Genomic DNA, 16,885 nt, shown 5'->3' with positions numbered 1-16,885 from the left:
ATATTTCCCTTCAGAATGTAATCTAAAGCATTATCCAGTCTTTATTATAGTTCAAATGTATAAATATCCATTTTTTCCATAGATTGTTCTAAGTTTACCTATAAAAAATTAAAACCACTCGCCATTCTTGTATGATTTTTTAAAAATATATGTATTATTAATATGTATAAATCCCAATAAAATCTGCTTTGTTTTTGTGCAGAAGTGAGTGCATTTTCCATTGTATTCATGTTGTATATTTACAATAACCATCCTGCAAATGGGTATCTTTAGACATAAAAGCTGATGTTATATCCTCTGTGATTCATGTTCTTTTGATTCTGGTGCACTTACTTTTAAAATTTTCAGTAGTGTGGTCACATAAAATGAAACCAAAAGAAAAAAGGAACAAGAAGAAGAAAAATTAATGAATACCAAAAATATTTTTAATGCATTAAACTGCATTTAGGGAAAAGTAATCAAATGCCATAATAATGAATAAGTTCAGTTTGGGAAGATAGCATTTCTAATGTACTGTTCTCAATTAAATGAGGCAGGACTCATTTTTAATTAATTGGAGAAGTGTTGTGTCCCATAATTGTGTTTACCTTCTTTTAAATACAGCATATTGATGTATTTTAAAAACTTAACTTCTGACAAAATAGTCTTTGATGTAATGTTTATATTCAACTTTAGTGCATTAGTTTAATTTTTGTTATATTTTTGGTTTGCAGATTGCTCTGGGAACAGTTACTAACGTGGAAGAAGCAGTGAAGTGGATAAGTTACACTTATCTTTATGTACGGATGAGAGCAAATCCATTAGTATATGGCATCAGTCACAAGGCTTATCAGGTAGAAAACTCATTTATTTAAAAAAAAAAGTCAAACCTTCTTTTAGGTTCTGTAATCCTTTCATGATATGAAGATAAATATTTGTTACTCCTGCCTCATCTGAAAAGAGTTAGGAACCTGGGAGAAAAACAAAGAGGTTTAATCTTTTTTAAAAAATACTAAGGAATATTAAATTTGCCTCCTGTAATTGTTTCACTGATACTAAAAAGTTAATCTTTATATTATCATCAGTTTATTGTACAGGTACATTTCCATTTGATATTAATATTTTTCTGTGATTTTCTTTTAAACTATGTTCAGTTTAGGTTTTGGAATAAACAAGACATGAGGAAACTTATAGACCACATTTAATAATAGGCTAATGTTGTATGCAGTGTGTTCCTCTTATCAAGTCCCATCTAAGCCCTTATTCCTAAATTAAAAGATAGCATTAATGATTTATTATCTTAACAGTTTGGAGCGTGGGATCAATTTCACTGTGCACGTAGACTGAGATTCAGATGCATGTGGTAGCAGTTCTTCCTATGAACTTTGTTGTTGTGTGATCCACATGGCTTACAGATTCTGTGAGATCTTGTCTTTTCTTTAGAGCTCTGCTTTATACATGGTAAATGCTTCCTAATTACTGATGAAATTCAATTGTTGTCTAATGAAAACATTATTTGCCCATCATTATATGGGTATTCACTAGGGTTAAGTCAAAATTAGCAAAGAAGTTGAATTGAACTCAGAATTATAATTTTCCTCCATTTACTGATAACTTAGTTTTTATATAAATATATTCCATTGTGTTAACAAAGCAGTTATCAATCTGTTTTTTCTTCATTTTTCCTTTGCCTGTGCAGTAGATTTGACCATGGAAAAATTGAAACTTAAGGATTAGGAGGAAAAAAACAAGAAAAATAGCAGCAGCAACTAGTTCTGAAGCTGTTAATTTGAAATCATTAGGTTTTTATACTTCAGTTTACTCTAGTTGGGATACCTTTCTTCTCGGTTAAAATATGTGCTAATCTTCAAAGGGATGTCTTCTTTTACAGCCAATTGCTTTCATTTATAAAATGTAGGGGCATTTTAACCTGTAACCTTAAATGATTTAAAGAATATGGCACCAGCTATTCTCATTACAAATATGGACTTTGTGAAAATAGTCAATGGCACAAAGAAAATATTCCAAAGGGATAAAGGAAAACAAAGCACATATATTTTCGTGGGCTAAGCCATCTCAAATCTTGGGACAAGATGAACACATCAGTTGGTTTTTAAGTACTAGGTTAATATCAAAATTTCTTGTGTATGATTTCCCAGTATAAAGAAAGTGAATTTTTTTCCTTCTCTGATACGTAGTTTTACTACCTTCACAATTTAGAGAATCTTACTTTTTTTGTGTGTGTGATTTATGTGTTTTCATTTTATTACTCAATATGAATTTGTAGCCACAAAACTCAGGTGAACTAACACAAAACATGTAGTTTAACATATTTTTTAATGGTTTAGTAATATGTGATTAATAAAATGTTTTTATAAGATGTACCTGATACATACAGTATATATATCACTTGTAGTAAAGGCTTTTTGTATTTGCTAATGTGATTCTTGCGTCCGTCTTACTTCCCTACAGTTGATTTTCCTTTGCCTCATTTTTCTGATTTTTAAATTTATTTTAGCATATTTTGTACATGAATAAGCTGCCGTAAAAATCTAAGATCAAATGGTAGGAGTATTAACTCATTAATTGATTTCTAAAGTATTTTTATACTCCTCCCTCCCCCCTTTAAAGATCATATTTCACTTTATTGCTCATGACCAGAGAGTGATCTTCAGGGCCTGGCATGTGTACATACATTTATGTGAGCATACATACATATATTTACACATACACATCATAGGAACAAGAACATTAGTTAATATCTTGTACTAAATGTCCTTTCTGCTTAGAAAAAGACTAATATAGTAGTTTCAAAACTATTCAAAAATTCATTGTCAACTTTATTTTACTCTTTGCTTCTGTTATTTTTATTTTATTCTATTATAGGCAAAATGGGTTTTCCCTTCAGCAGTTATGAAAACTGCTAGAACACTAAAACCATAATTTTGAAAGGATAACTTTGCATTTATTTTTGTATATCTTTACTTTGACAAAGGAAAACAGCCTCACTATCATTTCTCCAAATAACTATCAAGTAGGAATGTAATATGATATTTTAAAGTCTCTAGTTATTTTACTGTGGGAGGGAGAAGACAATGATTTTTTTCTTATATCTGATTTCTCATCTTAAAGATTATAAAACCATATAAGAATTTTAGATTTCAAAGTATTACTATGTATAGATAATATATAGATTAATAATTTCAATGAATTTTTAAAGCTTCCTTTATTTAATGGGATAAAATATTTTCTAGTTATACACTAAATTTATAAAAGTGTACTTTTGTAAAAATTTTAATAAAATGTTTATTTAACTAAAGCATCAACAAAAAATTTTAGTTCTCATAAATAGGTATATGTTTGCAAATGATGACTCTCTAAAGAAATAGTCAAGTGTTTGTAATTTTTTTTTCTATAGATTGACCCAACATTAGCAAAGCATCGAGAACAATTGGTCATTGAAGTTGGTCACAAACTAGACAAAGCTCGGATGATTCGTTTTGAGGAGCGAACTGGATACTTTTCCTCAACCGATTTGGGCAGAACCGCCAGCCACTACTATATTAAATACAACACGATTGAGGTATTATACTGAGTGGAACAAATACAATAATATGTTTGCTATTCAATGCAAATACTTTCTAGACTTCAAAATATAGTATTAATGCAAAATAACAAAAGATACTAATAGAAGAAAATGCATTTAACTTATGTAAATTCAATAACATACACTCAGTAAAGACAAGAAAAACGACTTTAAATACTAACTCATTATTTGGAGCCTCTTGCCATCCTGTTCAACGAGTATATCCCAAGCAGTAGATGCACCGAAGCCTAGAACAGTTGAGCATGTTGGTGAGATCTGTGGAAAGAATGCCTGAATGATTTTAAGTGGAAGATGGTGGCTTAATGATATCCTTAAATAAAAAACGGAAAAATTAATTGCAGACTATTGAGAAACATTGACTTAAGAAGAGTTAGAAAAACTAATTAAATTATCAGTTGAACCTTACTGTGCATTTTGGGCAATTTAAGAGATTTTCAAGGGTAATTTTAACTACACAGTCGTAACCTTGCTTGTTGCCTTTTAACATATTCTTATGTAAGATAGGGTGCCGCTATAATATTTACATTTCAAAGAGTATATGCATGGCTTCATGTGTGTTTATATGTGTGTATGTATGTACCTGCATATGTTAATACATGGGAAAACTTAATAGTGATTACCAGTCAGGAGAGGACTTAAATTTGAAGAGAAGGGGATAGATTAAGGTGAATTTTTACTCTCTATTCTTTTTATAAAGAGCAAGTTTGAATTTTTTTCTTATATTCATTTTTTTTACTTAAAATTGTTTTTAAAATGGAAAAGTAATAGAAATCACTGAAGTAAAATTTCTTTAGAAATATGAAAACCTAGGCTTATATGAAATTTATGTTTTGTACTTATTTACCATATGCTTATGCATATAACAGGTTTCAGAAAACACTTTCATGTGCTTACTTTTCCTCGTCTTTTCCCAAATAAACGTTGTATTTGTATAGCACTTTAGGTTTCTTCAAAGTTTTTTAATGTATATTATCTCACAACTGTGATCTGGTAGTTCCTCTACCCAAAACATTTTCCCTAGCCCTCTACTGCTTCCATCACCTCCTCACGTCCACTTGTTTTGTCCACGAAGTAGCCTTTCTCATTTGTCCACTTGGTAGCGTGTTGCCGCTGACGTACGTCTCAATAAGCCTATTTGCACCTCTCTTTCGGGAATTGTAGCCTTTATTTGGCTTTGTCTTTATTCTATATGGCCTTTTACTGATTTTTTCCCTCCCAGTTTCTTGAATTTCTATATGTTCTTACTAGTAATATTGTGATATCTTCACCAGATTCTTCAGGTTACATAGTTTTAGTTATACCTTTCTGAATTTTATATGATATATGATCAGTTTAAAGTTGGTGAATGGTGCAGATTTCCACATGCCCCTAATGAAAATGAGCCAAGACCAGAATGTTGCATGAACTTTTTTAAGATATCTAATGTGGGTTTCATTAACTGATTTTATTGATCTTTTTGCTTCTAGAGGTCTTCTCTAGCTAATTATGTTTTACGGAATTTTTTAGTCTTTGATAAATTAGGTGATATTTAAAGCAATGATTTGGAATAGTGTGCCACAGACATTATAACTCTGCGTTGTCTAGGGCTCAAATGTTCTTTAAGAATGTGTGATTTATAATCACGTTTTTAATTTTAAATGTTTTACTGGACCCTCTATTTTAATCAAATATAACACTTACTTTGGTAGACCTTCAATGAACTCTTTGATGCTCACAAAACAGAAAGTGATATTTTTGCTATAGTCTCCAAAGCTGAAGAATTTGATCAAATCAAGGTAAGATTACTTGAAGCTTGAATCAAATGCATATAACCTATATGTATTCATTCATTTATAAAAGTTTATAATTAATTGTTATTCCTGATACGATACAAGCTGTATGACACTTCACATTTGTAGTACCAGCAATGTTTTTCCATTTATCAACAATGTCGACTATCCTGAATTATATTATGTCATACCTGACATCATTCTCTGCCATCTATTACAAATCAAATATAATTTAAATAGTTATTTTTCAATGAAACTATCAAAGAATATACTATGTAGATTTCAGTTTAGTTGCAGTGTGAGATTTACTGAAGAAAATAGAAAGGACATGCATGATTCAAACTTAAATATGAATATTTCTGTGCCTGTATTATAATTTAATCTTATTAACAGTGAAAACTTTAACACTTTGAATCATAGTACTTCACAGCTTTAAGCTATGAATGTGTTATACCATATAAAAATATATGACTGTAATGAATGCATTTGAAGATAATTCAAGTTTGCCCTAATCCATTTGGGCAGAGGTTTTACTCTGGTCAAATAAAAAATGAAATTTCATCAATTGAAGGATGGTGAGGTCAGAAGATTTAATTTTAGTGGCATATCAAATTTTTATATGTCAATGGTAACCTTAATATTGGTGATGAATAATAAAATGTAATCGTAGCAGCCTCAAGATAGTTTCTTACTGTATTTTATTAGATACCTGAGAAAATATTACCATTATTTGGTATATGAAAAGAAAATGTTGAGTTATAACGAATGAAAACTTTTAAAAAACATTTAATGTGGTTTAATTTCAATATGAAAATTTGCAGTAAATTAGCCCAAATAATCCTGTAAAAACATTGATTCTTCCAGGTCAGAGAAGAGGAAATAGAGGAGTTAGATGCCTTATTAAACAATTTCTGTGAACTCTCAGCTCCTGGAGGTGTAGAGAACAGTTATGGAAAAATAAACATCTTACTTCAAACTTACATCAGCCGAGGAGAGATGGACAGTTTCTCCCTCATATCAGATTCTGCATATGTTGCACAGGTAAGACTATTACTCCCTTCTCATTTTCTTTTCCTTGTTTATTTTTAGAGACTCAAGAAATTAATTCATGCTATACTGTGAATGTATTACATTATGACATGCTACCAAATTACCATGTTATCTTAGAACTGTTTCTGTTTAACTTGTATATCTTTTATGCCATCTATGCTATTAGAGCAGGAACAGGAGTGGGATTTGGTGGTGGTTTGGCTCTTTTTGATGTTGCTATTGTTTTGGTTTTAGAGTTTTAAAATATCGGTATCTTATTTTCTTTCTGTTTTTAATGATAAAATTCATTTCTTTTACTTACAAAGGGCAATAATACAGGAATATTTCAAGCAAAAAGAAAAGATTGTGGAACCTTTGTAAGCTTCCCCCAAATGTTAGAAATATAAATAAATTTTTTACCAGTAAATAAGGCTTAATAATATACCTCATACCATATATTTAGTATGCTAAGTCTCTGATTTAAACAAATAATCTTTCTTCCCTACTGTTGACACTTAAAAATTGGGGACTGAAAGAAAATTATTCCCTAAATTACAGCTCATTGAATGTATAATTTTTTAAAAATACCGTAGTATAAAATGGTGTAGTACAGTCAGGCACCACATAATGACATTTTGGTCAACGACAGACCTCATGTATAATGGTGGTCCCATAAGATTATAATGGAGCTGAAAACTCCTATTGCCTAGTGATATTGTAGCAATTGTAACATTGCATGGCTGAAGAGGCAAGAGAAAAGAAAACTGCAATAGAAGAAAAAGAACCCCCAAGAAAATTCCTTGAAAGGTTTGTTTAGCAGAAGCTTTTGCAGACCTCAACAAGCTCCTTAAAAAGTTTGAAACCGTGAACCCCAACACTGGAAGATTTTCATTAATAGAGAGGAATATTTGTGGTGCATTATTATCTGCTTACAAGTATATTTATGATGGAAAAAAGAAACAAATCAAGCAAACTACCCATGGACGTATTTCCAAAAAGAATGACACCTCTTCGAGAAGAGCCTCAGGCAGGTCCTTCAGGAGGTGTTCCAGAAGGCGGCGTTGTTATCATAGGAGATGGCAGCTGCATGCGTGCTACTGCCCCTGAAGACCTCCCATGGGACAAGATGTGGAGGTGGAAAACAGTGATATTGATGATCCTGACCCTGTGTAGACCTAAGTTAACGTGTGTGTTTGTGTCTTTGTTTTTAACAAAAATGTTTAAAAGGGGGAAAAAAAAGCTAAGTACTCAAAAAGTTAAAAAAAATTTAAAGTTTATAAAGTGAAAAAGTTACAGTAAGCTAAAGTTAATTTATTATTGAAGAAAGAACAATTTTTTAAATAAATTTAGTATAGCCTAAGTGTACAGTGTTTATAAAGTCTACAGTAGTGTACAGTGATGTCTGAGGCCTTCACATTGAATCACCACTCACTCAGTGACTCACCCAGAGCAACTTCTAGTTCTGCAAGCTCCATCCATGGTAGGTGCCCTATACAGGTGTACCATTTTTTATCTTTTATACTGTATTTTTACTGTACCTTTTTTGTGTTTAAGTATATTTAGATACACAACCACCTACCATTGTGTTACAGTTGCCTACAGTATTCAGTACAGTAACATGCTGTACAGGTTTATAGCCTAGGAGCAATACAGTATACCATCTACGTTTGTGTAAGTACACTCTGTGATGTTCACACAATGACCAAATCGCCTAACGACGCATTTCTCAGAACGTATCCCCATTGTTAAGCAATGCATGACTGTATTTATGTTCAAACCCCCATGTGAAGTAAAAAGGTTTCCCTTCCATACATACTGTTTAGAAAAATATTCTTTACTTATCAAGAATACTTTTTTCATTATTTTTTGAGTAATGCCTCCTTTAAGTTAAGGAGAAACAGAAGCTGAATTTTATTTTAAATATAGAAACTATTCTACTATGTATCTTACGTTTATAATTTTTTTCAAAGACTTAATATAGAAAAGGGATGTTTATGTTAAATAAATTATTAACAGCCATGAATACTCAGGAGTGCTTTGAAATAACTGTAAACATGAAATATTTACAAATATGAACCAAGATATATTGGCAAACAATTTAAATAAATGCAGTAATTTAATCAAAGAAACCAGGTGATGATTTCTTATATTATATAAAGTAAATGTGAATGTGGTGAAAACTTTTTTTTGCATCTTGAAACACATGTATTTCTGCCATAGAAAAATTATATATATTCTCTAAACCCTATAGCTTCTGTAGGAACCATTGTTTCTAACTTCTTCTATCTGTTTTTCTGAAAAATAATATAATATTGTCATTTTATATTTTCTAATGATTCTATGTTAAAATAGTTAATGATTTAACTAAAAGGTAAAACTTTATTGGGTTCTGGATGAATAATCTGGCCACATTTTTGCTTGATTCAAGATTATGAAGATATTATCAGAGACTGATATACGAATTGCTTTACAGTATAAAACTTACAGGTTTTTTATGATTGGTGCCCAGAAAGTCAGTCTCAGAAGATTAAGGATATATCTCAGAGCATCCTTGGTTTTTCTTAAATAGCTGTTATGGGTTTAGCATCCTTGAATGCATTAGATAAATTATTGTTGAGTTTATTTATATTTTAAGTTGAAGCCATCAGTAGTTCCCCACGCACTCTCTCAGCTCTGTAAAATAGTACTTCCTTCTATATTTCTAAAACTTTGTTCTCTCAGCCTGTAAGATAAATCCTTAGCTCCAGTATTCTATGATTCTATGAAGAAGCCTATACTTCAATTCTCTAAACTATACATGTTAGAAACTTTGATAATTATTTATACCCAATTTATATCATTCCAGATTAAAATATCCTGTTTGTATCTTGTCATGTGGGATTTCTCCTTCCATTGCTTTTAGCTTTTAGGGAAGAACTCTAGGTTCTGAAAGATAAAAATTACATACTTTCAAACACAATTGGGAAAGTTAGCTTGGCAGTTTTTTACAAGAGCAACTGGGAATGATGTAGGAAGACTTAATTGATAGGTATAATAATCAGTGTTTCATTTGTCATTCTCTGGGCCCAATAAAAGAGCCATCCTGTCCTTTTTAATGGTTATCAGAACTGTTCTCATACTTCTGAATACCATTTTTGTTCTTAAATTTCTAGTACTGAAACAAAATAATTGAATTTGTCAAAAGACAAATAAACGTTTTAGATAAAATATAAAACCAAAGCCCTTAATTTTATGATCCTTTTTACCTCATAATTTCAAGCCAGATCTTCTGTTTGCTATTTAAAATCTTTACTCTTTTTCATGTCTTTTTATGATTTTGACCAGATTTAACATTCTTCATTGTCTAATACAGATGTCATTACATATTATAAGGTGTCTCCAAGTTCATCATTTTGAAAATAATGTTTAAGAAAACATTTTGCAAAGTTAATGATAGAAGGAAAGAGGCAAAACAAATGGAAACTAACCCTAGAGATGTGAAAAAAGCCTTCAATCATTGTAACTTTCTATGTCTATTAATAAAGTTATACTCAGATCACTCAATTTAGAATCTTGGAGTTAAATTTGGAATTGTTTAGATCTGGCTTTGAACAGATACTCTGACACCAGCTATCTGTGTGACCTTGGTCAAATTATTAACCTCTCCAAGCCCTTGTATCTTCATGTATAAAATCATATCAAACCAATCAAATGCAGTTGTTGTAAAGATTAAATGAGAGAATATATGTAAAGCAGTTAACACATTGCTTGGTTTATAGGGAGCCAATAATATGGATAGCTGCACTCATCAGTACTTCCTCTGTCACCTTTCTCTTACTAATTTTTACCCCTGACTGAATCCCAAAGTCTTCCTCATTTCTCTAAATAGTCTTGTAAATTTAGTTATTCCACTATATACCCAAGGGCATCTTTGCCTGTCTCTTATATTCTAGATGGCCTCAACAGCCTCCTCAATACTTTGTATTCCTTTTGTTTCTCCCTACTTCCTTCCTGTTATAGGGAGTATAGGGTGGAGTTTCCTAAGGACTTGGAAAGAAGGCTACCCTCTGAGCATTAAATAGGATAACATCCACAGAAAAAGGATATGGTTATTCTTATATAGAAATAATAAAGATAATTAGGGTTATATGAGAATAGATGTTGCCCACAACTGAAGGATACAGCTTGACATACTTCTTTTGAAACTGAGTCTGAATGATAAATTTATTGACAATTGTAAAAGCACATTGGACCTAACCACCAATCCCTCTTTTTATTCTGCAGAATGCAGCTAGAATTGTCCGTGCTCTTTTTGAAATTGCTCTGAGGAAACGTTGGCCTGCCATGACCTACAGGCTCCTGAATCTTAGTAAAGTCATCGACAAGAGGCTTTGGGGTTGGGCTAGCCCTTTGAGACAATTTTCAGTCTTACCACCACACATTCTAACAAGATTAGAAGAAAAAAATCTTACTGTGGATAAGCTGAAAGACATGAGGAAAGATGAAATAGGTAAGAAAGAGGCAAAAATATTTTAATGTATTGTTCTGTGCAAATAAAATATTTTACTAGGTATAAAAGAAAAGTATTGTGAATTTTCACCTTACTCAAGATAAATTTTTACCATTTTTATGAAATTTCCTTTTCATTTATCTAAACTCAAGCAGAAGTCCCTCTCAATTTTATGAAGTTTCGTGAAAGAATTAGCAGTTAAAATGGAGTTTAGATTGTCACACCCTTAAGTTGAGTATTTTAAAGATAGAATATTAGCTATAAATGATGAGAATTAGTCAGTGAGGTTTATTCTTAATTTACTTGTTTATACTTAGTTCATTTCAAAGTCTTTTTTTATGTGTATCAGCAGTATCACAGCAAAAAATTATGTCAATGTTAAAATCTATTTAGAATTTCTAAATGAGTTTCATCATTACATACTTATATATCTTTAAACTCATTTGGTATCACTGTGTAAATAGCATTTGGTCATCTGCCTTTTTCACATAATGTTGAAAAATTATTCTTACATACATTTCTGTGTACCTTAACATTATATTGGACAAACATATAATACATTGATTAGAGAATATTTCAGATTCTGAGTAGAATAGAAGGGAGTCAGGCTGAAGAGAAATAAGAGAGAGGACTACTGCTCACAAAAGGTCAAAGATGTGAAGAGTGACTGAGATAGTAATTTCACCTGTGTAGTAAGAACAGTTCTTCTAAGACAGAATGGAAGAAGGGAAGTATCAATAAAAATAGGGAGAAATTGAGGATATTAACTAGAGAAGTTGAGAGTACTCACATTGGGATAACATGTAAACATTTTATCAAAATACGGAAGATCACTTTAGTTTCAAATTTGAGTGAACACACAACATTTTAATTTGTTCATAAATGTGATTTAAAAATTATATTTTGAAGAACCAAGACATACAAGAAATATTGATATCATAAAACACAATCTATTTCCACTTCGTTGCTTGGACTAGAGTAGGAAAATGTTTGCAGTTAGTAAGACCTGTTTGTGACTCCCCACCCCCACCCCCACCTCATACATATCTGTATTTCAGAATCTGATCATTTATGAAAATGTTTATAAGTGGTTAATTTTGTGCTATATTGACCATATTTTATCTTTATGTTTTGTGGAAATGTGTGTGGACGGGTGAGTTGTGTTTGATTGCTAAAGCATTTCCCATCGTGGTTATAGAGTTCAACATAGACCTTGAATAAATTAATGGCTGTTTTCACAAAATATTAGATATTTCTATAATGTGTCATAAACTAACTAGGAGAAAAGTGGAACTGTTTATAGTAGTTTAAACACTATTAAGTCTCAGTAATGTTAAGAACCCTGTTAATAGCTGAAGAAACCTTGATACTGGTTTTCAGAGCTATGAATTGCTAATTAAAGTTAACTATTACAAAATATTCAAACATGCCAGGTCAAGAATGTCAACTATTCTACACAGCAAATCATAAAACAAGCAATAAAATCACCTTCTCTGAAATCCCATTTACAAGTCAGATTATACCGCTTTTTTTTTTCACTCTGGACACATTTCTTCTATGTGATGTTTTTCTTGCAGGTCACATGCTGCATCATGTGAATATTGGACTCAAGGTCAAACAATGTGTTCATCAGATTCCTTCAGTTACAATGGAAGCATCCATTCAGCCCATCACACGGACTGTCCTCCGAGTGACACTCAGCATCTCTCCTGATTTCACTTGGAATGATCAGGTAGAAGTGGAAAATACCTATATCAGTGTTAAGCAAAAATGTCTGTACTGCAGGTTCTACTACAGCTCCTTACGTCTGTCCTCAAGGCATACAGAAAATCCTCTAAAAATAATTAGTATTGAAGATTCATTAAAAACGTAGTAATATTGAGGCCGGCCCGGTGGGGTAGTGGTTAAGTTCGTCCACTCCGCTTCAGCGGCCCGGAGTTTGCAGGTTCAAAGCCTGGGTGCACACCAACGCACCACTCATCAAGCCGTGCTGTGGCAGTGTCCCACATGGGCACAGTTGTTAGCTCAGGGCCAATCTTCCTCAAAAAAAAAAAAAAATGTAGTAATATTTACTCTCAACCTCAGGAAAAACATGTGATATATTAATATGTCAACCAATGAGACATCTTCAGAACATCTAGGAAACCTAAAATTTCAACATTGAATAATGGTTTAGTGAATTCAGCTCCACAGGGACTTTGTTTAATTCTATCTTCTTTCATTTTCTCTATGTTATCTTCATTTTTGCCATCTCTACTTACTCTGTCATTTTAGCCTACTAACAATTCAAGATTCTCCATGCTGAAGGAACCCTTTTTAAATCCTGTTGTTTCTCAAACGATCATTCTCTTCTTTCCTTTCCCATTAGGCTTGTGGAAAGAGTATTCTGCATTTTCCTCCTGATCGCCTGTTTCTTTCCTGCTGAGACTGCTTTCTCAGTGATCACCAAGACTGACTGGTCGCCATAATAAATGACTTTTTCTTAGTTATTTTCTTTACTTCTCTGAACATTCAGCACTATACATAGTCCTTGAAAATGCTCTTGTTCGGCTCCAATCACATTCCTATTTCTGTTTTTACCCCTTCTTATATTCTTGCTTCAGTACCTTAGATGTTATTATATATGTGTGAAGATCCACTCTGGATCTTCTTATTCAATCTACATTTTTTAAAGTCTGTCTTTGTACCAGTTCCTGTGCAAAGAGTACAGTAGAGTAGAGATTGTAGATACAAAGGCAAGTAAGACTCAGTCCTTTTTTTCAAGAAGCTAGTGGGGGAAGACAAGTAAATCAGTAATTGTAGTATAGCAATGCCTACTTTACGTGGTTATTGTAAGGTCTAGTTAAGTATAAGTAAATACCTTTTGCATTACCTGACATTAATACATCTTTAATGTGAATGAATGTTGTTCAGCAATATGCTCGAAAATTACCAAACCATAGTCCTAACCCAAATTGACCATTGGTCTTAAAGTGTTCTAACCTTTAACTCCTTCAGTTCCCTCCTCTGTAAACATGTATATTAATAATAATTATTTTTCTCACAGAATTTCCGTGAGGACTAGATGATATAAAATTATACTTAGCCAGAAACTCATATTTCAAGTTTCATATTTAAAAGAGAGTTTTTGAAATGCATTAAAGTTTCCTATTTTATTCACATTGTTTTCTTCTGTCAGTATCCATAATGAGTCTCCCACAATTTGTTTGAATTAATTAATAAGATAGAGTACTTAATTGTTTTCATAGTTAACTCTATCAGTTAGAATGCAGTTGGCTGCAAGAATAGAAAACATGTCTTGTCTCAAACTGACTTAAGCAAGAAAATATATTATCTTCCACAATAAAAAATCCACAGGTAGAATAGGCCCTAAAGATGATCAGTTCTTCTGTGTAATGATATCATTCGGGGCCCAGGATCTTTCCATCCTTTTGCTCGGCTGACACTGTTGGCTACTTCCCAAATGTTTTCACGCTTCCTTGTTCACATTTCAAGAGAGAGGAAAATACCCCCACTTCACCAGCCTAGAACCTGAACCATGAGACCTTTTCCTCAGTCTAATTGGGCATGTGCCTGTCCCTTACCACAAAATATTGTCAGGGGGATGCCACAGGCTGATTAGCTTATGCTAATCAAAATTATTCCTGGAGATGGGGTCACCTTCTCCTGAGTCACGTGAAAGACAGATGAATACTAAACAAGACTGAGCTTTATTAGGAAAAAAAAGAAGAAAGAGAGGAACGAATACACAAAATATGTCTGTCTGATGGAATATTATTTGTCCATAAAAAGGAATGTAGAACTGATGCATGGCACAACATGAAAAGTGAAAGAAGCCAGTCACAAAAGACCTCATATTAAGTGATTCTATTTCTATGAAATGTCCAGAACTGGCAAATCTATAAAGAAAGTAGATTGTGGTTGTCAGGGGCTGGAGGTTGGGGAGTTGGGGAACATAGGTATTGACTGCTAATTGGTACAAGATTTGTTTTTGGAGTGATGTAAATGTTCTAAAATTAGATTATGGAGATGTTGCACAACTTTATGAATATATTAAAACCATTGAACTCTGTACTTTAACCTTTGTTATATAAATTATATATCAATAAATCTCTTAAAAAGAGAAAGAGGAATGGGTGCTGGGTATGCAAACCACAGTACCCCCTGCTTGAGTTACAGTATACATAGTATTATTATACTCTTTTTCTTCTAGGTCCATGGGACAGTAGGAGAACCCTGGTGGATTTGGGTAGAAGATCCTACAAATGATCATATTTATCATTCAGAGTATTTTATAGTTCTTAAAAAACAGGTAAATATGTATGTATGGCTATATCCTTAGTATGTTGCTATCATAAAAAGACAATATAAACTAAATAACAATTTCTGTTTTTATTTCTCTAATTTCATAGTGACATTAAAGCTTTATTAGTTTTTTATGTTTCTTTTTAGCTTTACAAGAAAACACTAATGAAATGTTACAGTATTGATATATTCAATGTGATCTTAGTTTGAGAAATTGGATTGTAATCGTTGTCATGGTTTAAGGCATGGCTTCTAGAGGGTGGAGTATGTCGAAGGTGGGAAAAATAATATAAAAAATAAATAAAATTAAATAAATAATCATAACTTTAGGTGTTACAATAAACAGTACTAAAGAGTATTGAGTCACATTGTGAAAGGAGCTTTTTTTTTTTGTGAGGAAGATCAGCCCTGAGCTAACATCCAAGTCAATCTTCCTCCTTTTGCTGAGGAAGACAGGCCCTGAGCTAACATCTATTGCCAATCCTCCTCCTCCTTTTCCCTTTTTCTCCACAAAGCCCCAGTAGATAGTTGTATGTCATAGTTGCACATCCTTCTAGTTGCTGTATGTGGGACGCCGCCTCAGCATGGCCAAACGAAGGGTGTGTCAGTGCACACCCGGGATCCGAACCCGGGCCGCCAGTAGGGGAGCGCTCACACTTAACCGCTAAGCCATAGGGCCGGCCCCGGGACATTTTTTTTTAATTCTCTATAAATCCCAAGAGAAAAACTCAATTTGATGCTAACATGTTTAACTTTGCTTCACTCCTAACTTCTCTTTTTATCAAAGAGACAGCAAAGTTCAGGCTGAGGACTTGGGGTGGGCAGCAGTAGAATTTCATAGCAATGTTTTGTTTTTATTGCATGTTTCTTTATGGTTACCTTCTATTTATGCCAAGTGACTCTGTTATTTTCTACTTAAGGTAGTGATAGAATTAAAGAAAAATAATAAGTAAATAATTTGATAAAAATCATGAGGTTAAGTAATTGAATGAATCAAGTTTGGGGAATTCTGATGAGTCAAATTGGTAACCTGTTAATACATGGTGATATGCATATGAAATAATAGAAATTGAATGTCAATTTTACCCTCTGTTATACCAGGTCTACTCATAAGGGAACTACCCACAAGTTTCTGAAGTACCTGAATATCTCAGCTATTTAGAAATCTAAGATATTTTATCTTTAGTGCATCTTGCTATAGATACCATTGTCTTAACAATAGACTAATAAGACTTTTATGATACTAGAATATCCATATTCATTTTAGGCTTTATTTCACATCAGGTTCTTAGTAAAGAAGCTCAACTACTGGTATTTACAATCCCTATTTTTGAGCCTTTGCCTTCCCAATACTACATCCGAGCAGTGTCTGATAGATGGTTGGGAGCTGAGGCTGTATGTATTATCAATTTTCAGCATCTGATTCTACCAGAGAGACATCCTCCCCATACAGGTAACATATTCAATAGTAATGTGAATCATTGATTTTCCAAAATTGTTGTTTTAGTTAATATTCAAAGTGTCTATGCTTTAAATTTGTCTTAATCTGAGTCAATATCCAACTTACTTGTTAATATAGTTTGAAAAGAGACTTCAAAATCAAATCTATGTATGCATTCATTTTGTAGAACTTAAATGGTGGGCCTTAATTTTTGTTAATTTGTGTTCTAAAAACATTAAACTAAGCCTAGTTCAATTCTAATAGTT

At 32.5% G+C, this 16,885-nt stretch overlaps 1 protein-coding gene across 2 annotated transcripts in view; it reads left to right on the top strand.

The window, feature by feature from the left end:
- Window positions 1-16,885, top strand: part of ASCC3 (activating signal cointegrator 1 complex subunit 3) — a 344,123-nt gene that overhangs the window by 211,815 nt on the left and 115,423 nt on the right. For both annotated transcript variants that reach the window (XM_004422154.3, XM_087443924.1), the window contains exons 17-24: window positions 714-833; window positions 3,398-3,562; window positions 5,275-5,361; window positions 6,220-6,396; window positions 10,648-10,873; window positions 12,451-12,605; window positions 15,087-15,185; window positions 16,463-16,631. In XM_004422154.3, the coding sequence (XP_004422211.2) occupies window positions 714-833; window positions 3,398-3,562; window positions 5,275-5,361; window positions 6,220-6,396; window positions 10,648-10,873; window positions 12,451-12,605; window positions 15,087-15,185; window positions 16,463-16,631 (1,198 nt within the window). The remainder of the gene's footprint in view (window positions 1-713; window positions 834-3,397; window positions 3,563-5,274; window positions 5,362-6,219; window positions 6,397-10,647; window positions 10,874-12,450; window positions 12,606-15,086; window positions 15,186-16,462; window positions 16,632-16,885) is intronic.

This window comes from Ceratotherium simum, chromosome 19, assembly GCF_057802395.1.
Source record: "Ceratotherium simum simum isolate JZ-2026a chromosome 19, ASM5780239v1, whole genome shotgun sequence".
NCBI classification, from domain to species: Eukaryota; Metazoa; Chordata; class Mammalia; order Perissodactyla; family Rhinocerotidae; genus Ceratotherium; species Ceratotherium simum.
This window is presented reverse-complemented; position numbering and strand designations above follow the sequence as displayed.